The sequence below is a fragment of the Pan paniscus genome, chromosome 8 (assembly GCF_029289425.2).
Source record: "Pan paniscus chromosome 8, NHGRI_mPanPan1-v2.0_pri, whole genome shotgun sequence".
Classification (NCBI taxonomy): domain Eukaryota; kingdom Metazoa; phylum Chordata; class Mammalia; order Primates; family Hominidae; genus Pan; species Pan paniscus.
In genome coordinates, this window is record NC_073257.2 from 33,679,142 (window position 1) to 33,706,240 (window position 27,099).

At 41.4% G+C, this 27,099-nt stretch overlaps 1 protein-coding gene across 4 annotated transcripts in view; it reads right to left on the reverse strand.

Annotated features, from left to right (window-relative positions):
• Positions 1–27,099, reverse strand: part of NEBL (nebulette) — a 395,768-nt gene that overhangs the window by 214,633 nt on the left and 154,036 nt on the right. For all 4 annotated transcript variants that reach the window (XM_055092459.2, XM_034930073.4, XM_055092458.2 and 1 more), the window contains exon 3: positions 25,881–25,965. In XM_055092459.2, the coding sequence (XP_054948434.1) occupies positions 25,881–25,965 (85 nt within the window). The remainder of the gene's footprint in view (positions 1–25,880; positions 25,966–27,099) is intronic.

A 27,099-nucleotide genomic window follows, 5' to 3' on the forward strand; every position in this document is an offset into this window, starting at 1 on the left:
CACACTTTGAATTATGCTGACCTGAAAGGAATATACCTTGTCACTGAGTCATTTATTGTATGTCATACTTAATTGCTCTCTTTAGTCTCTCCATGTGTAGTCAATTTATCAGACAAAATGTATTTGAACTTGAAGCTGATTCCATATAAGAGAAGCTAGCGGCAAAGTACAGGGAAGCCAACTCCAGGGGGATCTTTCAATGAATTTAATATATGAGATCCAAAAAGAGTAATTGCGTCTATAATATACATTAATTCAAGCCTCAAAAATCACTGCATTAATTAATGAATAAGATTCAAATGTAACTAATTCAACGTCTTTTTGCATTCAAAATCCAGACTCAAAGATAATTACTTCCATTGGCCGTAATATAAAAAGCCAACAGTTGACCCTTGAAGAATGCAGGCATTAAGGGCATTGACCCCCCCGTACACTCAAAAATCTGCATATAACATTTGGCCCCCCAAAAAACTTAACCACATATAGCCTGCTATTCACTGGAAGCTTTACTGATAACATAAACAGTCGATTAACACATATTTAGTATGCTCTATATTATATACTGTGTTCTTACAATAAAGTAAGCTAGAGAAAAAATGTTATTAAGGAAATCATAAGGAAGAGAAAATACATTTACTATTCATTAAGTGGAAATGGACCATCACAAAGGTCTTCATCCTCATTGTCTTCATGTTGAGTGGGCTGAGGAGGAGGAGGTGGGGGGGGGGGGTTGGTCTTGCTGTCTCAGGAGTGGCAGAGAGGGAAGAAAATCCACATATAAGTGAACCCATGCAGTTCAAACCCTTGTTGCTCAAGGGTCAACAGTAGTTATACCAAATTAACTTATAAAAGTAACTAAAAATGCTTACAAACACCTCTCCCAGAAGCCAACCACAGACATCCACATTGGGTTGGAGAAAACACGGAGGGCATGGGGACCCCCTCACCTTTGAAGCAAAGTCTGAACGTCAGGACAGGGAAAAATGCCAAGGGAAAATGATCTTGAAAAGAAATGGTTATTCCCCTCTGAGAAATGTACAGCACCCCCCAGTCTCTGAGAACAGGAGCCCAGAGCTGACAGAGCCGGCGTGCAGGGCAGACATCATAAAAAAATGATGTTTCCAGTCCCTGGGGGTGGGGACAGCAGCTAGTGCTGTTTTCTTGGGAAGGCAACAGATTAGCAATTGCAGCCGTGTGAAGGCGGCTGCTTGGTCACCTTTTCGGTGCAGGACAATCACTGTCATTTTTGTACAAAATGAGAGCTGCCACATACAAGGAAAAAGGGTCCCTGAGCATGAGCAAGGCCTAAAAAGTAAAGATCCTCCAGTTCAGTGTAATTATAAGGGGATTTGCAGCAGCACCGCAGGCTGAGGAATACCAATGAGCAGCTCTATGGTAACCGAGCAGACAAATCTATCAGCAAGATAAATAGGAGGACGCTGGAGAAACGAAATGAACTCCCAACTTCACTGTTCTATATTTTTGTAAACTGTTGCTGATAAACCCTCCACATCAAAACATCCTTGAATTCCTTTTTAAATTTCCAAAACCTACTTTCAGGGTTTATTCTTGAGCAGTTTTCACACATGCTGAAGCTGACGCAGCTGTTGCCGAGCCACCTCTGCAGATGCTGCTCGGCTTGAAAATAATTATTTCTGAGTGGAGAAGGCCTGCTCTGAGCTAGTTGTTGTGAGCAGCAATTCTTACTGCTGTACCCACCAACTTACCCTTTGTGGGACTAATTCTTTTTCCTTTACAGTTTATTATGAAAAAAAAATCTGCACCTCCATACTTCCAATTTTAATCTTATAAAGGAAGAGTACCTTTTATAAGATTCCTTCTGTGGCCAGATTCCTTCACACAACTTATCTTCGCCAGCAAGGTTTAGAGAACAGCGCGTTCTGGCTCCTAACTCAGGCAATACTAATGGGGGTTCTCAGGTCAGACACAGCATAAACCAAAGAAGGCTGGAGACTTCTAGATGCTTCTTACAGCAAGTGAAACAAAATCGGTTAATGTGCCACTACTATGTGATACCCTTTCAAGGTTCTCCCATGTGAAGTTTTAGGAGAGGCCTTTTCCCCAGGGGGTGGGGCAAACTAACAAATTTTGGGGATATGATTTCCAGAATGCTTTTTTACTTGCAATTGCCATCCCACTCCCAAATGTAAGAATAACAGCTGTCATTTTCAACACTGATCAATGTCACTTTATAGACAGCGAAGTGAAAATGCAGAGTATCCTGAAGACAGTGATTGTGGTTATTTCCTGGGTGCCTGGAAGTGCCAAGGATTGTCCTAGGTCTACTGGCTCGTCGCCTTATCACCAACTTCACAATAACCTTTTGGGAGAGATAAACATCACCATTCTAAAATAAAGAAAATGAGAGTTTAAGTAACTTGTCCGAGGACACATAGTATTAAGTGGCGGAGACAAATTGAAACCCAAGTTTAACTTGTTCCAAAACCCTCACTCTTTCCTTCACATTCCACTAGTACTCAGGGGGCTAGACTGTAATGCCAAGCTATTAAACTGCAAAAGTTACCTTCTTAAAAGTATCATATGGAGTGCCTAAAAACAGCCAGAAAGTTTTACAGGGATATTTTTGATATCCCTCAATATCAAGACTAATGGTAAATCTAAAAATCTAAAAAGCAGTTCCAACTCTCAATACTAACTGTTTTTGTGCAAATATTTTTTTCTCTGGTCTTTTTCTCTCTCTAAACCCCAGAATAAATTTGGAAATGTGTGTGCAATTGATCAATGCCTCGGCCATTTTGAAAAATAAATGTTCAAACTGGATAACAGTTCATCATACATAATCTATAAAATGTGGGTTATTTATCCATAATCATAAACATTTAGTTTCAAAAATCCATCTTTCTACACTGTAACTGAACATAATTTTAGAAAGCTTTGGTCACTACTTGGTTTTTACTTTACTATCACTGTCCATCAGTATGAAAGTCATTTCCCCTTAAATAATAGCCAAACTCTTCAATCCTAATCCTGAACTCACTCACTCACTCACTCAATCCTTTGTTCATTTAAACATTTACAATGGTGGGGTTGCAGAGACAATGGGATCAGCAGGCCCCCTGTCCTGTCAATCTCTGACCACAGCCAGTAACAGTCCCTGTTACTCAGGTCTGGAATCTCAAAAGGCATCAGTGACATTAGACTTCCATCTCTCCCCATGGCACTGCCAAGGGGGGCAAGGTGGGGAAGGAAGTGGCCACAGGCACCATTAGGTACCCCCATCCTTACAGCTGCAAACCACACCAAATAAACACACAGTCTCAGTTAAAAAAAAAAAAAAAAAAAAAACAGAACTCCTGAAGAATTTAGGATTCGGATTAGTAGCCAACCCTCCAATGCGGTATGGATTAAAGTGTTCAACCAGTTCCTAACAAAGTATCATTACACAGAAAAGCAAATTTCTAATATAATTCGGTACTTTCTATGATCAGATCTACTTTTTAAAATGTTTTTGAAATGTGAATAATAAATTATTTCATTGGTTTTATAATAGCTTCAGTGGTAATGTTCTGATCAGTAGTATAGCAATAACTGAAAACATTAGATGCTTGAGATAGGATCCTATACAAAATTTGAATTTAAAAATCAGTAAGCTCAGAAAACATGAGGACATTTATACAATACCAGTTAAGATGGGTACAGCCAACAAAACAGAGTGCTGCTAAAATAATAAACTGGCTAAAATCATTGACCTCCAAATGAAAAGTTTACTACATAACTTAATTAAAAGTATTAAAAACATTTAGGAATGATGAAAATCAAATGGAGCCAAAAAAATAAATTAAATACAATAAAAGGCTATTTATCAGAAATCACAATTTTTAAAAGTCCAAACATAAAAATTTCACCTAATGAAGAGATCCTGGAGAATTTTAAACCTAAAATGTCATATCACTGATACGATACAGTATGGAAATCACAGAAATGTCATAATAATGACAATGCTGAGATAGCTAATAAGAAACATCTCAGGCTTTGGAGTCGGAAAGTCCTGAGGCCAAATATTAGCAAGGACCCTGAGTAGCCGTGTGGCCTCAGGCAGTTTACATGACTTCTCTGAGCCACAGCTCCCTCATCTACAAAATGAGAACAATCATGCTAACCTAAGAAAGTTATGGGGAAGATTAAATGAGATACTCTACAAAAAGCCTTAGCAAATGACTGGCTCATCGTTAACTCCCAGTAAATAATGTCTGTTATTGTTTCCAATAACTCATTCATTCATCTAGAATCTATGGGGAATCCAAAGATAAGGTCTCCACTCTTGCCAGGGCTCTCAACACTAGGCATTTAGAAACCATGGCTCCTGGCTGCTTTAAGAAATGTGCAGATAAAAGAAGGCAGGGGAAATGGTAGAACAATAAAAATGCTACGTCTACATCTCATACTTAACATCAGAATTAAAACATATATAACCAAGCAGATGGCCAGGAAGAATAGAAATTCCAATAATGCACACAGCAATAATACTATCCAATCTGCATATCACATTAAAAATCCAACTGGCATTGCTTTGAACACTCTGCGACACGTCAACTCTGACACCCCCTAAAAGTCACAATCTGAATTCACAACTAGCCCCAATGAAGTCCCTTAATTCGATCATTTTGTTTGTCTATGGAGTAACTTCTGTCAGTCTGATATACGGATCATGAGGACTGTCAGATGACAAGGATGGAAGGTCACACAGCAGCAAGTTCTGGGGGCCGCCAACAAGACAGGATCCGCCATCTGGAACAAGTGAAGATATGCTGGGTGTTCAGGGTCAGGCAAGGCCTGGAGTCAGAGCCAGTAAAGAAGTCCAAGCAAACAATAATTCATTCCCTTTCCCAGACTTATGTTTGAATTATTTATTTTTATCTGCGGCACCAAAAATTTCCAAATCCTTGGCTTTTACCATACAAAAACTGTACAGAAACCCAGAGGTGTGTGGGAAAAAAAAAAAAAAAAAAAAAAAGGCTGTCAGGGAAGAAAGGCGTACTCTCTGAGTAAGACTCTGGTTTATTCCAACAATCATTTACTGATTGCCCAATTATGTGTGAGAAGACCTGCAGTGATGCTCTATTCTCCCAGCCCCACAAGAAATACAAGCCAGGCTGGATGCAGTGGCTCACGCCTGTAATCTCAGCACTTTGGGAGGGTAAGGTGGGAGGGTTGCTTGACCCCAGGAGTTCAAGACAAGTCTGGGCAATATGGCAAGACCCCATCCCTACTAAAAATTTAAAAATATTAGCCAGGCACGGTGATGCATGCCTGTAGTCCCAGCTACTCAGGAGGCTGAGGTAGGAAGATCACTTGAGCCCAGGAGGTTGAGGCTGCAGTGAGCTGTGATTGCACCAACGCACTCCAGCATGGGCAACAGAGTGAGACCCTGTCTCACCTCACAAAAGAAAAAAGAAAAAGAAATACAAACCAAACTGATTCTATATCCAGGATTTATATACCCAGGGTTGTAAAAGCCAAAGCATTTTCCCTACACTCACTGGGACCTATCTAAGGCAATGAGGTCTGATGGCTCCATGTTCTCTTACAACCCCCGCTTTAACTGCCATGGAGGCTGTGAAGCCTGTCGTATTTCTTCAAACATAAACATGAATGCTGCTCCTTTAATGTCTTTCTTCTCCCATAATAATCTATACTCTAATTCAAAGAAATGCAATTTCATCGTTGGTTCCCCATGCTGATGTTTGAGAAAAGATCATGTGATGCAAACTGTAATGACTAAGGAATATAATCAAGACGACACCAGTAAGTGATTTCCAGCAATGTAGTCATTTACTATAAAGCACTTCCACCTCTGATGGAAGGTTTTAAAAAATTAAGCTTGCACTGCTGCCACGAACTGTTGTAGTTTGGAAGGCGGCCCGTGGCAGTGTCACCATCTTCGGTGAATCTAGTGAAGAGCTTTGGCCACTAGGGCAAGGAAAAAGCCAGGCAGAGGGGGGCAGAGAGGGGGCAGAGGGGGATAGAGGGGGAATAGAGGGGGTATAGAGGGGACATGGGGGGGCAGAGGGGGGCAGAGGGAGCTGCAGCTACCACAACAGATTATTGCTCTGCCCTCAAGGGGCCATATGGCCCCAGCATGGCCCCAGGAAATAGCTACAGAGAGGCCCTGAGTGCTAGCTGGATGGGGTGGTTTATTGTGTCCCAAGCTGCACTATGGTAGGGGGGATTCTGGTCCCCCCGTTAGTCCCCTGTCAAAAGTGACTTTTCCTGGCCAAACAAATTTATCCCTCCCCATCTACACAGGGTTGCAGAATGTTGACCTTCTGCAAAGAACAGAGGTCTCTAAAGAGAGAGAAGCCACCCATTCCCAGGTAAATGAGTTAAGCAGGAGACCAGCCTTTGCAAAGGAAGGAGCAAAACATTTGTAGAAAAATAAAATCAAGTGGGTAAGAATTTGTTTAAATTGAAACTCTGAACATTTTGAGATAGAAGGTTAAATACTTACTGCAAACAGAAATAAGGCTCCCAAAACGAGAAAGCAACACCCCAAAATGACAAAGTGAGCAAAAGACTGCAATGGAGCAGATGACATCAGGTAAGATGTCTCTTGTCTTTCTGGATGCTCTGCTGTTTTTGCAGTCTAAGATATGGAAGAAAGCTGATTCACTGGAGAGAAATCAAGTGCATTGAAGGGAGAGAAAGAAGGTAGGATGGCCAGGAAGGGCCACATTGGGATTTAAGGGCAGAGAAAAAGGGAAGAAGCCCAGACAGAGCTGGAGAGCTGGTCTCCTGCAGACAAAGCCAGCACAGGAGGGTCCTGACTTCCTGGTCAGGAATTCGCTCCTGCACACCCAATCTTCTGCAGTTCCCTCTGGAAACCAATGCAGGTCCCCATGAGCTTGTATAGATCCTCCCTTCTCCACAGAAAGCAGCAGGTAAGATGTCAGAGGGATGGAGGTGGTCAGGAAAATGCTAGTCTAACCCCAGGCCTAGACTCTATTGCCTGCTTCCCCAGGTCCAGCCAGCCGACAGACCGCCAGAGACAAAAAGCTAACAGCACCTGGTTGTCACATTCCAGGTGAAAACAGGTACCTAGTGCTAGAGGAAAATCGGCAAGTAAAGAGAATGTCTTGTCCCACAGACATTCCCTGGGACAAGCTGGGAGCCACGTAGCAGCTGGGAATCAGAGAATCCAGGGAGGTGGAACACAGCCAGAGTTCTTCCTATCAGAAAGATTTTTCCAACTTGTAAGGCGGACATCATTTCATAGCCTAGCAAAATAAATGATTTGCAAGACAAGCTATGGCATTATCACAGATACTCCAGGGAAAGAAACCCCCAGGAACATCATGCCACTACTGATAAAGCCCAATTTTCAGTAATTAGGAGGTAACTAACACGCAATCCACAGGTGAACTGATTGCAGAAGCCTAGTGCTCCTTGGGAAGTCAATATACTCACAACTTTTTTTTTTTTCGTCTTTAGCCCATTTATGCCTAGTGTTCCATCATTGGAACTCTAAGCATGTGGGAGTTATTTATATTCTACTGCTCAAGGTCATCGCCAAGGTCTGATTGCAAAAATTCAAAAACCTGCAACCTCAGACATGAATGGATTAATTGCCATTTGTTTTGTTTTCTAATGGAAAATAAGAACTGATTTCCTCGCTCTGTTAGGTAGCAATCTGATGTACCCTTTCTCTCCACCCACCACACCATATATAAGCAAAACTGGTCTGTTTTTCCACCAACACTTATTTCTCATTTGTGGATTGAGCTAAAAACACACACAATTAAAAAAAGAAACATAAAGCCAACCGTTTTTCTCTGCAGGTAGTAATTAAGGTGATTTGTTAGTTAGTTGGGTTTTTCTACACGTATTTCTTTTTCTTTTTCAGAGATGAAAGGTACTTGCTCGATGTAAATGTCAACCTCCAAAAAGGAGTAGGTGCTTCTTAGACAAGAGGAAGATATCCTTGATGTGGGAAGGAGGGAGGGTTTTTTTTTTATGGTGATGAAACATTGTTTTTTTTAAATGTTGATTTACAGTAATATTACTAACATGAGTCATAAAAAAATTTATTCCTAAATAATTGTAGCAGAACTTCGTGTCCTATGCAGGAAAAAACATCATATAGAATTGCAGATTACTTTCCAAGATAAACACCAGAATTCAGTCATCTAGCACTTACTCACCACCTACTACCTAAACCTTATAAAGTTATCCTACGCTGTAGAATATTTACCATGTCAAAGGTCTGTTAGATGATATTTGTATTTTATTACAGAAATAAATTCTTAAATTATAAATCAACAGAAAATTAAAGATTTAAAATTGTATTAGTCCATTCCCACGCTGCTATAAAGAACTGAGACGGGGTAATTTATAAAGACAAAAGGTTTAACTGGCTCACAGTTCTGCAGGCTGTACAGGAAGCATGGATGGAGAGGTCTCAGGAAACTCACAATCATGGCAGAAGGCAAAGGGGAAGCCAGCACATCTTCACACAATGGAGTACGAAAGAGAGCGAGCAAAGGGGGAAGCGCTACACACTTTTAAACAACCAGATCTCGGGAGAACTCACTTACCATCACGAGAACAACAAGGGGGAAATCCGCCCCCATGATTCAATCACCTCCCACCAGGCCCCTCCTCCAACACTGGAGATTACAATTCCACAAGAGATTTGGGTAGGGATACAGAGCTAAACCATATCGTCAATTAGTGAGGTCTCTTTCACACCACTACCCACAGTGTTCACTCTAATTTAAAATGCCTTAGACTGAACCCATCGTGATGGGTTTAATAACATCACAGGTATTTTCATTATGTGGCTTTTTTTTTTCAAATTTAGCCCTAATATCCCATTTTCTCCAAAAGGAGCTCTAAGTTTTTCTTCTCTGTTTTCACAGCCACCTTGATCCTGCCTCCTAACTTCTTCACATTGGGCTTCTTTAATTTTCCAAGCTTTGCATTTCATAAAATCCCCAGACCACAGCTCTTCTGCAGTGTTTCCCTATCCTAATTAAGGAATTCATCACCTGTTTCTACTAATGCTTCTCCCACCCTGGGGAACACAGACCCACTTGCCTGACCTCCCACGCCATGCAGCTGACACCTTTGGAGGGAAACAGCTTTATGGATTAAGCTCACACTTTTTCTCATGTCTTGTTTCTGTTCCATTGTCTCCTGACAACCCATGTCCCTGCTGCCAACACCTCGCCTGCCCCACAATCTCTCCTTTAATGCTGGTTTCCCTAGCATTTTGATTGAAAGGATCTTTTGTTATGAAGCCATGTCAAAACATGCACATTTGAACTATTTTCTGAACCAGATTATTCTTCAAAGACGGAAACCATGAATTTTCCTTCTGTATCCCTACTGGTACCTAATACCTACATCTGAAACCAACTCTATTCAATCAATGATTATTGACTGAGGGATGACGTCATGAGTTTCTTGAATCGACTTCGGTTGTATACATCCTGCTGTGAAGCTAAAAGGTTCTCAGGCAGGATCTTTCTAATCAGAATAGGGTTGTTCTCTGCACAGGTACAATCACATGAGGAATGTAGGAAAATTGTCATATAATTCTGCTTTTCATAGGAACTAGCCTTTGCTTAAATTATTCAATTATTTTAAGATTTTACGAAAATCTCAAAATGTATCTAAATTTCTTGGGGAAGAAATGTATGAAAGGGAATAAAAAATATCTGAAAAACCCTTTCAGTTCTTGTCTCTATTATGGAACTTTATAAACAAACCAAAAGTCGTCCAAAAAATCAAGAATCCATGAATGTATCAAATGTGTATCACGGCTAAAAATTCTGGTTTGATTCCTGTAGTTCAAAACAACAGAATGCATTGTAACCTGAAATTTTTTCTTATACGTATACACATAAGTACATGTATATTAAAGACATTTGAATTTGAGCATCAGATTGTTGATTTTTTTTAAACCATTCTAGCCTTTAACTGACCTACATTGATTCCTTTACATTAAGAATGCAGTGGATATTTGGTAACAACAGTGTTGTTTGAAGAAGTTTCTTCTTCATGAACACTTCTCTAAAATGCAGACATCGTTATGAATAAATGCATCAATTAATACAAAAATAATAATTCAAAGCCATTGAAATATTGGAAAAATTTATTAAAAGAGTAAAATTTTGGAAAAAAAAATGCCAGGAGTGTTCATTATTTGGGACGACACTCTATGGAACTGGTTCTCAAATATTAACAAGCGTAAATAAGAATCACCTGGGCCGGGCGCGGCGGCTCACGCCTGTAATCCCAGCACTTTCGGAGGCCGAGGCAGGCGGATCATGAGGTCAGGAGATCGAGACCACCCTGGCTAACACAGTGAAACCCCATCTCTACTAAAAATACAAAAAATCAGCCAGGCATGGTGGCAGGTGCCTGTAGCCCCAGCTACTCGGGAGGCTGAGGCAGGAGAATGGTGTGAACCCGGGAGGTGGAGCTTGCAGTGAGCCGAGATTGCGCCACTGCACTCCAGCCTGGGGCACAAAGCGAGACTCATCTCAAAAAAAAAAAAGAATCACCTGGAGAATTAACAATGCAGATTTCTGGGCCTCCCTGTCAGTGGGTCTGGGGCCAGGCCCATGAATGAGCATTCTCACCATATTCGCTAGGCAACTGTGATGCATACAGGTAGGCAGGTAAAGACTATTTGGAGAAACACTGACTCACAGAAAGCACCTCACCTTTCTTTTTTCTCTAAAACCCTTTCAGTATTAACCTCTCAAGGTCTTTAGGCATTTCTATGGAGAAGCTGGTGAATTAAGGGTAGGCCATTTAATAGAGGCAAAAAAGGAAATCAAGACCTCGCCCAAACAAATTCTTAGGTTCTTACTGGCCTGAGAGTAACACCTTATGCCCTCCATTTTGCACGCTCACAACCAAATAAACAGACAAATACCAAATTGAAGACAGTTCAATTGCAGCTGTTAACAGTCCCTGACTTGTGCAGACACAGACACGCACTCACACCTTAGTTCTTTAAGGAGCACAAGGCCTAGTATATGACATAAAATAGACATCCAATAAACATTTGCTAAAAGACCTAATGCCTTTAGAGCAATAAGTCACAGAATACCCATCTAAGAAATCAGCAGGGAGACCCCCAGCTGGTCAAATTGGCCAGATTAGTCCCCAGCAGCCTGAATGGTAAAGCCTCAGTGTTACTGACTGTGAAGAAGTAAAACAGTAAAATTTAAAATGTACATAAGCAAATCTGTTTTAAAACCATTATCTGGCCAGGCACAGTGGCTTGCACCTGTAATCCCAGAAGTTTGCAAGGTCAAGATGGGGGGATCGCTTGAGCCCAAGAGTTCGAGACCAGCCTGGGCAACATAGGTAGACCCCATCTTTTCAAATAAAATTAGCCAGGCATGGTGGTGCACACTTGTGATCCCCGCTACTCAGGAGGCTCAGGTGGGAGGACCACTTGAGCCCAGGAAGTCAAGGCTGCAGTGAGCTGTGATCATGCCACTGCACTTCAGCCTGGGTGACAGAGCAAGTGTCTCAAAACAATAATAATAATAAATTAAATAAAATCCCTATTTTATTTATTTTTACATCTACCCACCCATAAGTATAATCTGATACAATGAATTACTGTCATACTAACACTTTTTTTTTTTTTTAAGTATTGCAATCTTTTTTTTCCTTTATTTGCTAGGCTCACCCTGTAAGCCCCAAGAACCAATGTTAGTAACCTGGAATATATTAATCCATATTTTTCTACCTATACATATATTCCTAATCAGAGCTAAACATATATAGACATAGATACGCAAACGCAGGCACACACAGAGGGTTTGGTCATCTCTACGCTTTTCTACATCTGTGTTTCTCACTGAGCAACACTTCACAGGCATACCTCCAAGGCATGCGGCTATAGAGCTCTATTTCCTTCCTTTAAATGATCGCATCATATTCTTTGGTGCGGATTATCAAAATGTAACTCACTATTCTCTTGCAGATGACCTTTTGCTCTGTTTCCAGTTTTGTGCTACTACAAACGGTGCTGTCATAGACATCCTTGTACTTACGCTTTCTATGCTGATAATTTTGTTTCCATGGGAGAGATTCCCAGGAGTGGAATTGCCAGAACAAAATGTATTTGTGTCTTTCAAGTTTTAACACTTGTTGCTAGATTGCTTTTTTTAAGGCAGTAGGAGTTCATGTTCCAAAAGAGTTAATATTTTAATGGAGATAAAATAAAATTGGGCTTAGAAGGCAGGGAGTCCATAATCTTTCTGTGACAATGCCACCACTCTCTGTGAGACCTGTAAATCCAACCAGTCCTTCTTCCCTGTTCCTTCCCTTGGCCAGCCCAGCCACTCCTGCTAAAGCTTGAGACTTTCTAGGGTTCCACTGATGGAGTTCACTATGCCCTGAACTTCTGCATTTATATTCTAAAGCAGGCTACCATAACTTTTCCAAAGGAGGAGTTGCATGGCTTTCACCAAATTTCCACAGTGGTCCGAGACCCGAAAAGCATTAGGAGCCACCCTTCTAGAGTCTGATGGATGACAAGAGGATTGGGATATTGTTTACGACATGATTTAATTTTGCCAAGGATAACAATAAGAAGAAAGTTGCTTTTTTTGGAGAAGTCTTCCTGTGTCCATGAAGCAATCAAACCATTTTCGATCCACATTATTTTAAGAAGGAGCAAGTTCTATAAATAGTTGACAAAAAGGCACAGGTGTTGGGTGGGGAAAGAAAAACAGAAAGAGCTCCTTCCAAACCAGGTAAAGGATCCTTTCTTATTCTACATATTTCTCAAAGAATTTGGCATCTGATCCATGGAAAGAGGAAAAGAGTCACTTTGGGGTTTCTTTCAAAGAAAGGATAAACATTTCAGTGGAGAATGAGAGGAGAAAGCCGAATGAAATACAGAAAAAAAAAAAACTGTTCACAGAATTTGGGAGAATATATTTTGAGGGGACCCAATAAACACCTCTAAGTCAGGGGTCAGGTCTTTCCTCCATTCACCCTCTCTCCCCACAGCCGCTGGTCTCTCGCCTCACACAACCCGCACCCAAGAGCTGGCAGGGCTGGGCCAAAGGAGGTATCCATTAAATGTAGATTAAACCAATAAATAATTAAAGCAGCCTTATACAGATAAGTTACAGGAAGTATGGAGGGTCCTTCAGTGAGATTTCTTTGCTAGTAAAGGTTTGAAACCAAAAATACCAAGGTTTTTCTCCATTTGTAATTTATGCCAAGAAAGAACTGGAAAAGCATCTGTCCACCTGTCAGAAAAGTGTCTTGTTCTTCATTCTTATAAGACTCTTGCTTTTTATGAAACTACCTTCCATTCTTTCTATTTCATTTCATACATTATCACCCTTATCATCTGACGGCACAATATCATCCAGGCGATTGCTTAGTGTGGTTATTTATTAATAACCATTAAATTAAATAGGATCACTGGCCTCTAGTTTAAAATCTACAGCAAAGGACAAAGGTGAAAACAGACATGAAAAACCTTAAATTAATGAACAAACTACACAGAGAAAGACCCATTAAAACAGGTAAAGCCTCTTGAATTACGTCTGTGCTTGTTATATAGTAGAATGAGTGATCTGTCCTCTGGAATCAGTAATATTTTGAAAAAGATCTCATTACCACACTTCCAGAAGTAATACTACACGTTTCTGTTACAGTTTTTCACATTAGCTATTTCTTAAAACATATGGAATAACTAAAAGACACAGAGACTGCAAAGCTAATTCACAGATGGGGAACTTAGATTGCAATAAGGTGACTGTTAGAGTGTCCAGCAGTGAATTAAATCATACTTAGCCATTCATAACAAAAGAGAAAAGACACTTCATGTTTTCTTGGTCTTTCAGGTTTTCAAGACTTCCCCGAACATTGTCCTTCCAAGTTAACTTTGTTATATTATTATATACGTCTGTGTGTATATATGTATAGGTACATGTTATACAAATGTATGTAAAAATATGCATATATTTATATGCATAATGCATATGTTTGCATATTGTATGCATATCTATATATATGTACAGTAGTCCCCTCTTATCCCTGGTTTCACTTTACACAGTCAACTGTGGGCTGAAAATAGGTGAGTAAAGTACAATAAGATATTTCGAGAAAGAGAGAGACCACATTTGCATAACTTTTATTACAGCATACTGTTGAAATTATTCTATCTTACTATTAGTTATTGTTGTGGTTTTTTATTTTTAAATTTTTTTCCATAGATTTTTGGGGAACAGATGGTATTTGGTTACATCAAAAAGTGAGCTAAGGACATGAATAGACAATTCTCAAAAGAAAATATACAAATGGCCAACAAACATATGAAAAAATGCTCAACATCACTAATGATCTGGTAAATGCAAATCAAAACCACAGTGCGATACCACCTTACTCCTGCAAGAATGGCCATAATCAAAAAATAATAGATGTTGGCGTGGATGCAGTGAAAACCCGCTGGTGGGAATGTAAACTAGTTATTATTGTTAATCTCTTCCTGTGCCTAATTTATAAATTAAGCTTTATTGTAGATATATACACATAGGAAACAACAGTATTTATAAGGTTCGGTACTATCTGCAGTTTTCAGACATCCACTAGGGTTCTTGGAACATATTCCCTGCAAATAAGGGGTGTCTACTGTATGCATATTGTATGTAATGTATGTATATGTATATCTACATACATGTATATTACATATAATATTTATTATATATGTATATAAAAAACCCATATACATACACACTCCTAAGACATTAAGTGGTATTCCTATGAAGAATAAAATATTCTAGAATAAAAAGATTCAAAGCCTTGGAAATTATCCAATTCTAAGGAAAACTTATATAACAGACATGTTCTCTGTCCAATAGCAGAAATATAGTTAAGAGCTACTTTGGTTTTAATTTTAATGGTTTATAAGCATTAAAGCCATTCTAGAGGTTTTTAAAAGAATCAGTATTAAGGCTCTATGACTGCCTAATTAAAAATAGAATAGAATTCTTGGTTTTACTATATTTCACTTTTTTGTTTAAGTAAATCGCTTGGAATTGGTATATTTAGTTGTGTGGTGTCTAAAATACTGTGTGCTTAGGAAGCTAACTCAGTAGCTAAAGATGCTTATTAGATTTCTCTTAGAAGACATTCACAGATCATGGATTCCTGTAAATAAGAAAAATTCCACAGAAACAGGAACTCAGTGTCAGTCAAAAGGGGTCCAGAGCAGCTCTACCAGTTGGGATCAAATTTGTGTTGCCTTAATTTCTGATTTAGCATCATCCTGACCCTTGACTTCACCAAAAATCAAGAGAGAGGGAAGGAGGCAGAGAAGGAAATTCTAATTGCTCTCTTCCAACATTTTGTAATGAGAAAAACTCCATTTTACAAAGCACAACCCATATTTTGGAAGCCCAAGTATCTCATTTCAGAATACAATACAATTGTCCCAAACGGAAGCTTTTTTAAAGAATGATGTTAACATAGTCATCTTTTCTCTACAGAATTTCTTGAGCCTGTTTTTATCCTTTTGCAAGGCCCCCAGAGAATTCCAGTGGGAAGGTCCTTCTGAAGCTAATGGGTGCTCTAAACAAAGTTCTGAGGTAAAGGAAAATGATAAGTAGGCTAGATAATTTCTGCTTAAAATATATAATTTTTAAGCACACATATATGTACTTCATGAGAGTTTAAACATTCAGGGCACAATAAGGGCTACCGCAGGCTGCTGGTTACCCCTAGGGTTATCTCCAAGAGGCCTTTTCTGAATTCTATATTGTCCTATAAATTTGGTTTTGTTGTTTAAGGCCATTACGAGACAGTAGTGTCTAAGTAGTGTCCTCCTTTCAAAAAATACATTGTTAGGAAATTTAGAGTGTTGATTAAGGGTATTAAGAAATAGTTCCCAAATGTGCCTGTTAATTTAATGAAATGGGATTGCTTTAGATCAGCTCCTCTGTATGAGGGATCACAGAGACATGCTGAATTGAGATATATGGTTTTTGTTTGTTTGCTTTTGTTTTTGTTTTGTTTCATTTTGTTTTGAGACAACGTATAGCTCTGTCGACCAGGCTGGAGTGCAGTGGCACAATCACAGCTCACTACAACCTCGACCTTCTGGGCTCAAGCGATCCTCCTACATCAGTCTCCTGAGTAGGTGAGACTACAGGTGTGTGCTACCATGCCCAGCGAATTTTTTAATTTTTTTTTTTTTGCAAGAACAGGGTTTTGCTATGTTGCCCAGCCTGGTCTCAAACTCCTGGCCTCAAGCCATCCTCCCACGTCGAACTCCCAAAGCACTGGGATTACAGGCATGAGCCACCACACCCAGCCAAGACCAACTTTTGAAGTTCAAAAGCTACCACATAATCAAGCAAAGCCACTCAAAAAAAAAATAAGAAAGCATTAGGAAGTAAAACTAAAATAAGACATTTCATAAAAGTATACAAATATATAGAGTTACTCTACTTCTACATAGAAAACTTGAAAAATATCTACTGAGCTAATTAGGAAGTCATGTAACATGGCATAAATGACTTTGAACGTAGGTTATTGAAGCTCGACAACTGAATTAAATGATGAGTTGCTATCAGTGAATGAACAGCATGACTGTAGCTATTCTTGTCTTTCGTCCTGTGCCATTTTTTAAACATCTTCCAATGTGAAACTGATTTGCCCAACAACTTCCCTCAAATCTATGTGACCTCCCAATTATGACCTTCAGCCAATATCTGAGACCAGTCCAGGGAAGGAGCTATTTAGAGAATGGTCAAATGAAATGGCAGGCCTGACAATTGCTATTTTGGCAGAAAAGAAAAAATAATGGCAGTTTTTTTTCAAGTTCTTTTATTGCTAGGTTGAGACATTATTGCAGAACATTTTTGTACTAAAATCAGAGACTATTACAACTGGAAGGAATTTTACTACAACCTACATCTTATGCCCTGAAAAAGGTTAGGAGTGCCCAAAGTCACACTTAGTGGCAGGGACGGGGGAGAGCCCAGATCGCTGGGTGGCTGGTCTAGTGCTATATTTACCCAATAAAATCAAAGTGTATACAACAGGTCAGCAACTTATTTACGATGTACTCGTATTCTGATACAAAAGAAAATCAAGCTTCTTTATGTCTTAGAGCTGCCCTGTGATTCTTTACAAGTCCGTACCACCCGGAAGTGGAAAGAACTAAATTTAGTTCCATCGGTTGCATTGAGTCCATTCAACAACTGAAACAGTCAGCTTAGGTCAATTCCCATTTCCTCCTGCTTCCTGGTTCCCCTCTGAGATGATGTCCTGGAGTGTGTGAATGAAGGAAGAAGAAAGCCTGGGACCCATGCCCATATTCCCTCCTTCTCTCCTCGAACTCCTTTGGCCTCAGTGGTGTCTCCTGTCCTCTCAGGTGCCAGGCACCCTGTTGGCATCTGTGGCTGGCATCTGTTGGCATCTGTGGCATCTGTTGGCATCTGTGGCTGGTAACCCTGTGGTGTGTTCTTCCTTAGCTCAGGAACAGCCTAGCAGTACCCCCTGAAGACACTTCCTTCCATGCTTCTCGTTGAGGTCTAACCTCTACTCCCCACCCGCACATCCACCCCGGCCCCAGGTCCACACCGTTCCTGCAATGGCAATGCCCCTGGCAGCTCCCAGCAAGCACCTCAGCATCCTTCTACAAGGCACATTGCAGCTGCCATCGCCTTCCACACTATGGGAGAGACTAAGATTCTGGGAAATGCAACCCACGTTCTTACTTTGCCTGCCATGCTGCAGAGGCCCCAAGTCTGCCACTGAGGTGGGAGGAGATTGGGAATACATTTTGTGGGGTGGTTTTCTCTGCTTTTGGCAGTTTAATCTGCCTCTCCCAACTTTCATCTCTGAGCCTGCAGTCAGCAGAGAGAGAGGAGGTCATGTTTCAGTCTCCGATTTTCTGCTTGCTTCGTACAATCTACCATGGCCAGAAGTGGGAGTAGGGTAGGTGGCCCCCTTCAAGTGGGACCATCTTCCCTCCTTCCCAGAGTGCCACTCACTCTTCACTCTGCTTCTTTCTCTGGGGCCACAAGTGTGAAGCAGGATGGCAGAGCATGATTTATGTGAGAGAAAGATGAAAAATGCATTGATTGTGTATATATATATTTATTTATTTATTTTAATTTTAGAGACAGGGTCTCACTCTGTCACCCAGGCTGGAGTGCAGTGGCATGATCACAGCTCACTGCATCCTTGAACCCCTGGCCTCAAGCGATCCTTCTGCCTCAGCCTCCTAAGTAGCTGGGGCTACAAGCATGAGCCACCATGCCTAGCTTATTTATTTGTATTTGTTAATTTTTTTGGCAAACACAATGGTCTCCCTATGTTGCCTAGGCTGATCTTGAATCCTGGCCTCAAGTGATCCTCCTGCTTCAGCCTACCAAAGCATTGGGATTATAGCCATAAGCTACTGTGCCCAGCCTGCTTTAATACTTTTAAAACATCCTCCTTGATAGATAGACTATATATTGAAATGCCTAATACAAGGGCCAGTTACCAGACTCTGACCCACTTACTCTTAACAAATAGCCTAGAGCCTGCCCACCCAAAATACAGCACTCACACCTCCCTCCACCATCAGCTATGGGAATGATGGAAAGGGAAGTAGGGTGGGCCAGGAAGGAATCAAAGGACCAACTTTCCAGGCCTTGGGAAACAGATGAAAAGGATGCAGGTCATCTCAGGAGGGTTGAGAGTAGAACACCAGGTCCCTGTGATTAAAGGGTCGAAAACCTAGTGGTGCACAAAAATCAAAACATCTTGGTTATTTTCCTGTCTCCCACTACTGACATTTTTGTCTCTTACATCATTTTATCCAGAGGTACAATGGGGGCATGGGGGCAGGGTGGGGATCTGACTTATGGGAAACTGTGAGGGTGAGTGGAATCGCAAAGGTTGGAGTTAACATCTGCTTAGCACGCTGTGCTCCCTGAAGGAAATGTACCACATCCAGTGAATTCATATGTCCCCTTTGAAGTTCTCATTCACATTCACCCATTCCTCTATGTGAAACGTAATCTCTCATCATTTACATTGCCTCAAAACCTTGAAAATAAACATGCTGAAGCTTCTCCCAATGAACTTTAACCATTACAAACATGAGAAAGTGCTTACTCGGAGAACAAGAAGCATTACCATGGATTAGAAGACAGCATCAAATGGTGGAAAATCAAAAGGTGGAAGTGTAAAGCTGCCAAAATTGCGTTCAAAGAAAAGAGAAAGTTAGGAGGCAAGCATAAAAGGCTTCTTGTCCAAGACCAGCAGAACCCAACAAAAACTGTCGGGAGAAACAGTGTTTGTGTTTAGAAGTCTGAAGTTGTCCAATGAGATAAGACATAATAAGAGGGCCAGGCGCAGTGGCTCACGCCTGTAATCCTACCACTTTGGGAGGCCAAGGCGGGTAGATCACTTGAGGTCAGGAGTTCGAGACCAGCCTGGCCAACATGGTGAAACCCCATCTCTACTAAAAATACAAAAATTAGCTAGGCGTAGTGGTGCGCACCTATAATCCCATCTACTCGGGAGGCTGAGGCAGGAGAATCGCTGGAACCTGGGAGGCGGAGATTGCAGTGAACTGAGATCGTGCCACTGCACTCCAGCTTGGCAACAGAGTGAGACTCCGTCTAAAACAAAAAGAACCCAATGAAGAGCAGAGTCCCCTAGGATTAAAAAATGGAGAAAATGGGTATATATTTGGAAATGGGATCCAGAGCTGAGCAGGATACAGCAGACTGTTCTAAGATTTTATTATGCATCTGCTGCAGAAAGGTCTGCAGGCCTCCAACTCCCCAAAAGTGCCTTAAAACACACTTAAAATACACTCCATTCTCTCTGCAGGTCTTGTTGCAGTTGTAATTTTTCCTATTTTTTATTATTATTAATATTATTTTAGATTTAGGGTCTCACTCTGTCACCCAGGCTGGAGTGCAGTAGTGTGATCATAGCTCACTACAACCTCAAATTCCTGGGCTCAAGTGATCCTTGCACCTCAGCCTTCCAAAACACTGGGATTACAGGAGTGAGCCATCAGGCCTGGCCTATTTTTTATTACGTTATTACCACCCTCTCTCCCACTAGACCATAAACCCCCTGAGAGTAAGGGCCTCATCTGGTTTCACTCACTGCAGGATATCCAAAATCTGACATGCAATCCGTATCCAGTGGCAAAAGAAATTTAGGTCAAGTTTAAGATTGGGCAATCATACAGAGTGGGATTTGAAACTTTTGGACAATGCTATCCAAAATAACTCTCCAATTATCTTTGGACAGTCAATGGAGTTCCTCAGTCAGGGATTCTTTGCTTTGAAGGAAGTCAGACTTCAGCAGACACGCTTTAAGATGCAACTCCCACCTGAGAAAGGTTCTGCTTTAGGTAATATTTACCAGTAAGGTCCATCTTACTGGATGGTTAGATGACAGATAACTGAGAGAAAACCCTCTGGAAATGGAATATAAAATAAGAAGGTTCAGAAGTGTGCCAAGGGCAAGCCACATTACTGCCTTCTGGAGCTTCCAAAGGTTTATACTAAACACGTGCCTTCATTTCTCCCAAAAGATGTTTAACTATTATGTTCCCTATAAAAAGAAATCACTTTTACTTCTTACTCTTACTACTATCATTTATTGTACTTCCTATGAACCACATTTTTATGCCTCTGCAGAAACCTGGAAGATTAAAAAAGAATCAACATAGATTACAAAAGAAAGACTCAAAGGTTCCAGAATGATTTGCATTCTCTCCATTATCATTTTCCATCTTTCATCGTATCAGCCCTCATAAATTACACATACTCCATTTAAGAGCACAGTGAGCCCCAAATCCCTCTTATTTTCAACATGATTGCAAATAGCTAAGCCAAGCACATAAACAACTAAGTGGGGAGTAGCTATTGTTTTGTCTTCATTTTAAGCAGCCTTTTTCAAAACCATGCTTTACAGAAGACCAGGTTTCCTTAAGGCTCTGGGGGTGGGAAGATGAGGAGAGTCAGGGGGGTTTGGAGATGCCAGGAGCTTGCCCCCTTCCCCTGCTTCAATCACGGCAGCTCCGTGTTGTTGTCTTCTCAGTGGGGGCTCCCACTCAAAATGTCATCGGAAGAACCATTTCAACGGCTTTGAGAAGTCTCCAGAGTCCTGGTTCAGAGTACCCAAAGCAGCTATGCCTTCCCTTCCAATAAGAGTGTGCTACACAGCCCAAAAAAGGGAACGCTTTCTACCACATGATATTAAAATAATCAGTAAATTTCTTTTTTCTGTTTTTTGGGGTTTTTTGTTTGTTTCTTAGAGTCTTGCTGTGTCAGCCAGGCTGCTGGAGCACAGTGGTGTGATTACAGCTAACTGCAGCCTCCAACTCCTGGGCTCAACAGGATCCTCCTGTCTCAGCCTCCTGAGTAGCTGAGACTACAGGTATGCACTATCATGCCCTAATTTTTTATAAAATGTTTGTAGAAACAGGGGTCTCCCTATGGTGCCCAGACTGATGTCAAACTCCTAGCCTCAAGCAATCCTGCCACCTCAGCCTCCCGAAGTGCTGGGATTACAGGCATAAGCCACAGCACCCGGCTAGAAATTTCTTTTTTAAGGGGTCTTTCATCTCGCCTGGATGTTTTAAGTTTAGGGATCACCTAATTTACAAAGAGTTTGTGTTCCAAAACTTTTGTTTCTAAGTCAGGGCTTTGGATCTCACTTTCCTAAAGAAAATGAGGTGAGCCACTCCCAAGGCAAGCAGTAAAAGCCTGATGCCCCCGCAGGTGAACTATAATGTTGCTGATTCCACCAGAAGCAGTTTTACTTTTGCTTCTTGTTGAATGGGCTACTGCGGGCCCCTGGGGGTGTCTAACCACTCTTTATGCTATTTCTTTGAAGCAGTTCATGCTGTGATGTGTGATCAAAAGGGAACTAGTGACTATAAAAGTGCTTTCCTTCCCTCTTTTCCTCTTGACTGCCAAGGTCCAGAGCAGTCCACATCTACTGCAGTCAGAGACTGGCCAAGTGGATGTTCACCAGGTACTGGATAAAGCCTATGAACCACTGGCTTTAAAGAGCTAACTCTTGGTTTGTTTGTTTATTCACAGTATTTCATAAAATTTTATTATGACAATCTGGCACCTGATATAGATTCCAAAAAAGCTTGAGAGGATTTAGCATTTAGATGTAAAATATTCACAGTGTTTATAACCCTCTCAGGAAGAGAGGGGGGGAAATAAAAAGAAAAGAGAAAATTTTTTAAAGAAAGAGATAACAGTGGGTAACTATAAATAACTTTCTATATTGAATTGGAAAATATATTTTGATTTTCTTTATTTTTGGCTCACTTGGTAAGCTAATGAACTGAAAGAAGAGAACTGGTTTTAACCAGACAATTCTAAAAGATTTCAGAATTTGAAAACTTGGAGCTATGAATAGATGTGATTCACTTAGCATCACAAATGATCAAAACAAGCCTATAAAATATTAATAGTCAATTTTCCACCAAAACCAGTGAGCTGTTCAGAACTCCAGATATCAAAACTCTAAGGAAATACTCTCATGCAGAATCAAATCATTTAATAGGCTAAAATGAAATCCAATGCCATTACTGAGTATTACCATTAGGATAGATACCTACCCACATTTTTGCAAAAATGGAAATATTCTTACAGAAGTGTTTTCACCTCTCACCCAGAAAAAAGAAACCATAATGACTTCTTCCTACTTACACTTAATGCCAGATTCTACCTTTACATACATTGCATCAACCCTTGTATTGCAATTCTTTGCTTACAGATCTTTTCTAGGTGCTCTCTGAGCAAGGGGACCAGGGTACTGGTGAAAAGTGTGGACATCGAGGGCTCAGAGATCTAGGTCCCATTTCAAGACCTATTCCATACCAGCTAAGTGTGAAAGGGCAGGTTATCGAAATTCTCTAAAGGTTGAACGTGTTAACTAAATAGAGATAATAATAAACACCTATATCATTGAAGTTGTTTATGATTAAATAAAATAATACATGTAAAATTATGTCCTTGGAATACAGCAACACTGTTGATGATGATGATGTCTTTATATCCCAGTGCACAGAGTAGGTAATCAATACGTGTTTCTTGAATTGCATTGAATTTCCCCATGTTGTCTGCTTGATGGAGCCCAATTGCTTCTAAAGAAGACGACATTTGAGCAAAATCTTTATAAAGATCTGATGTCTTCCCCTGACTGCTGCTTGGCGATCCCACAGATCTTTGGACATCTCGCCATTAGCTCTTGTCCCACCAGCCTATAATTATTTGTATATGCCACCCTTTGAAGCTTGCAGCTGGCCACATCAGGGAGAATAAAATCGGCCATTCATAAAACAGTGACCTTCTTCTTCTTTGCATCTCCAAAGTCAGGCACATAATAGGAAAACAATAAATGCTTGCTCCTGGAATGCACTGAAGGCATCTATAACCACTAACTGAGCCCAAAGGGTGTGGTGTGCCTTCGAAAGGGAGGAGACAGTGGTTATATCAGATTCTTTCTCAACCTTCAAGGCTCCATTCAAATCTCACATCTGGCACAAAGCACTACGGAGTCCAATCCACACTGATTCTTCTCTTTTTTTTTTTTTCCCCAAGATAGAGTCTTGCTCTGTTGCCCAGGCTAGAGTACAGTGGCATGATCTCAGCTCACTGCAACCTCCACCTCCCGTGTTCAAGCAATTCTGCTTCAGTCTCTCGAGTAGTTGGGATTACAGGCATCCGCCACCACTCCCAGCTAATTTTTGTATTTTTTGTAGGGATGAGGGTCCACCATGTTGGCCAGGCTGGTCTCGAACTCCTGACCTCAAGTGATCCACCCACCTCGGCCTCCCAAAGTGCTCAGATTACAGGCGTGAGCCCCCGTGCCCAGCCTGATCTTTCTCTTTTTCAGTCCTTATAACAAATTAAATATAGTCATTCCAAGGTGTGTGTTAGTCTTCTTTCCTCAGACACCCTATAAATTTATGAAGGGAAGAGAAACTAATTTTAAATTATTTTGCACAGTACCAAAGCATGTCACAGGCAGGAAATGAGTATTTGATTGCTTGATTTAGTTCTATGTCCAGTGTGTACTTGTCCAGAATTACCTGATGAAACTTAACTTGACGAGAAGAAAGGCACATTGGATATGCACAGAGCAGATCCAGATTCTGGTACCCCTGGGGGTGTGAATGAACAGAGGTGTTCTTGCCAGCCTCCATAATAGTGTCTCTCTTTGGCCAGCACTAATTTTTGTAACCAAAACCAGTATACAAACACCAGCATTTTACACAAACTAAAAAATAGCTCCCAACCATGTATTCATGGCATTATTAACCAACACTAAATTCCACTTGGAGATTATTTCCTCTAACTAGATGGACTGAGAAGTGATCCCAAGTTCCCCAGAAAGAGACTACAGGCAACCGCAACCTCCCCTGTGATTAGATACACCATCAAGGAAATGATTCAATCCCAAGCCACTGAGAGCTGCCTGCTCTCATTAAGAAAGAGCTTCAGGCCAGGCGCAGTGGCTCACACTGTAATCCCAGCACTTTGGGAGGCCGAGGCTGGTGGATCACAAAGTCAGGAGTTCAAGACCAGCCTGACCAAGATAGTGAAACCCTGTCTCTACTAAAAATACAAAAATTAGCCGGGTGTGGTAGCAGGTGCCTGTAATCCCAGCTGCTGGGGAAGTTGAGGCAGAGAACTGCATGAAGCCGGGAGGCAGAGGTTGCAGTGAGCCGAGACGGCACCACTGTACTCCAGCCTGGGCAACAGAGCAAGACTCCGTTCTCCCACCCCTCCCCCCAAAAAAAGAGCTACAGACTGACATGTTCAAGCCTGTTAGCTGGACACCTCTTTCCTTCACAGATTCTGTGCGTTTCCCTTTCACATACCAGGAATTCTCGGGGACCATCATTATCACCATCATAACAAGCCTCCACAGTCATAGAATATCTTCTCACTTTTTGAAATGCTTTCACACCTACCACATTTAATACTTACAGATACCCTCAAGACAGGTAGACAAGATGGACTGTCTCACTGCACGTTAGTGCAAACATCAGAGAAACTGGCCTAAGGCCACAGCCAATGAACAGATGAAGGAGGCCTACAACCACCTAGCCTCCCCTACCTCCACCTCCCTTCTCCCCTCTTCCCTCCTTACTTCACCACTGACCAAGGGATTGCAATGTAGTTGCTCCGTGTCTTACTATGGGGTGCCAGGAAAGACAGCTTCTTCGAAAGAGAGCACCCCATATTTACTAAAAGATCAGGTGTCCCTGCAGAAAACGCTGCCACTCACAACCCTAGTCTTAACTGATGTGTTTCACCATATTGAAGGCAAGTTGCCATCTAACATGGTTGACCGGGAGCCAATTGTGGTGTTCTCATCTTTGTTCATGCTGTCAATGTGACATATGAAAGAAATATGAACAAAGTGACAGGAGGAAAACAAAGCCCTTGGCTGGTGTGAGATACACAGACGGGGTGTTAGCCCCATACACACTGCAACTGGGTCAAGTTAACACCTTGTTTTTCCCCACATATGCGGTGTGGAAAAGCTATTTGTAAAACGTGTTTAAATATTTAGGACCAAATAAGTCAAGATTGTTGGGAAACATTGACTCTGACCGGAACTCATTTACTTGCCCTAGTCCAACGTGAATAACAAAACTGAGAATATCAGGACAATTCAAGACTGGGAACAATACAGATGTTCAACACTTTCACCCGGAATTCCCACACAGGCCTGCTTTCAGCCTCCACACCGGCAGGTGACCCAGCAGGAACAGTACGAGGACAAGAATCTCAGAAGAGCAGCCTTGTGAAAAATCTTTAGTGCCAAGGGAACAAAACAAATCTTCTAGAAGTTACCTGACTCTGCAATTCACTTTGCTGCTTCAGGCGAAGATTTTCAGGTGTATCTGCCACCGTGGTGAAGGACTGCTTTGGGTAGTGTCTGTGGAGAAATTTTTTAAAAGGACATAATTAAAATATTGTGCTACAAAACAACACTTTCACACCCATTGTTTTGCGCATCCCCCCTTTTCCCCACCCCATCACAGTGGAAGAGGGACCTGAGCTTGGCTAAGGTCATCTCTCTGTCATTATTCCAGACCTCATCCCATTCTCATGGCTCTGTCGCTCAGACATCCTCACTCTCTCCCACAGCTTAACCTTGACTTCTCTTTTCTAAGCGCATCTTCACCCATGCTCAAGGTTCTCCTAACCTCCGCTGTTCCTCCACCCCACACACCCTTCCAGCATGTGTGCCAAATCATCCATCCTTCAACCAAACTTCCTGACAAAGAAGCCTCACCTCACGGTGCCTGCCCATCTCCTCTCCGACTCATTCCCCAACTCTATGACTGGCTTCTGGCTTCCGTTTCTAGAAGTTTCTCTTGCCCGTTATAATGACTTTCTGTGGACACAACCAACAGACATCTTGTAGTCCTCCTCTTGGGCGGCCTCCCTCCATCTTGAAATGTCGTCTCCCCGGGTTTACACACACCCCTGGCTCAGCTGCTCCCTCTAGTGGTTCCCTCCCTGTCTCCTGCGGGCTCCCCTAAGTCTGTGTATCTCCCCACTCAAGGTCCTCAACTGGGATCTCTTCTCTTCTCAGTCAACACTATCACCTGGGGATCACATCATTCCCACAGCTTTGGGGCCTCTCTGTGAGCTGACTACTCCGAAGTCTGAGTTTCAGATCCAACAGCATTTCCATTTGCAGATTCCATACCCAGCACAACTCCACCAGTCCAAAACGCAGCTGTTCATCACCCCACCCCTCCATAACACAAGTTCCTCCCCTGGATCTTCTTTTTCTTTTATTATATTAGTGCCCCGTAGCCCAAGTCAGAAAGCTGGGAGTAATCTAGATTCCTCACACATCCAATCACTCATTTACCAAATCTATTGATCTTGTCTGCAAATATATCTCAACTATTTACTTATATAAATGTATATATGTGTATATGTCTCCATCTTGACTCCATTTTTTAATTGTCGGCCACATTTATCGTTTAGGTGACTACAGCACTAGCCAGTCTTGCCCTTCCCATCTGAGAACAAATGTTCTCAAATGCAAATCTGA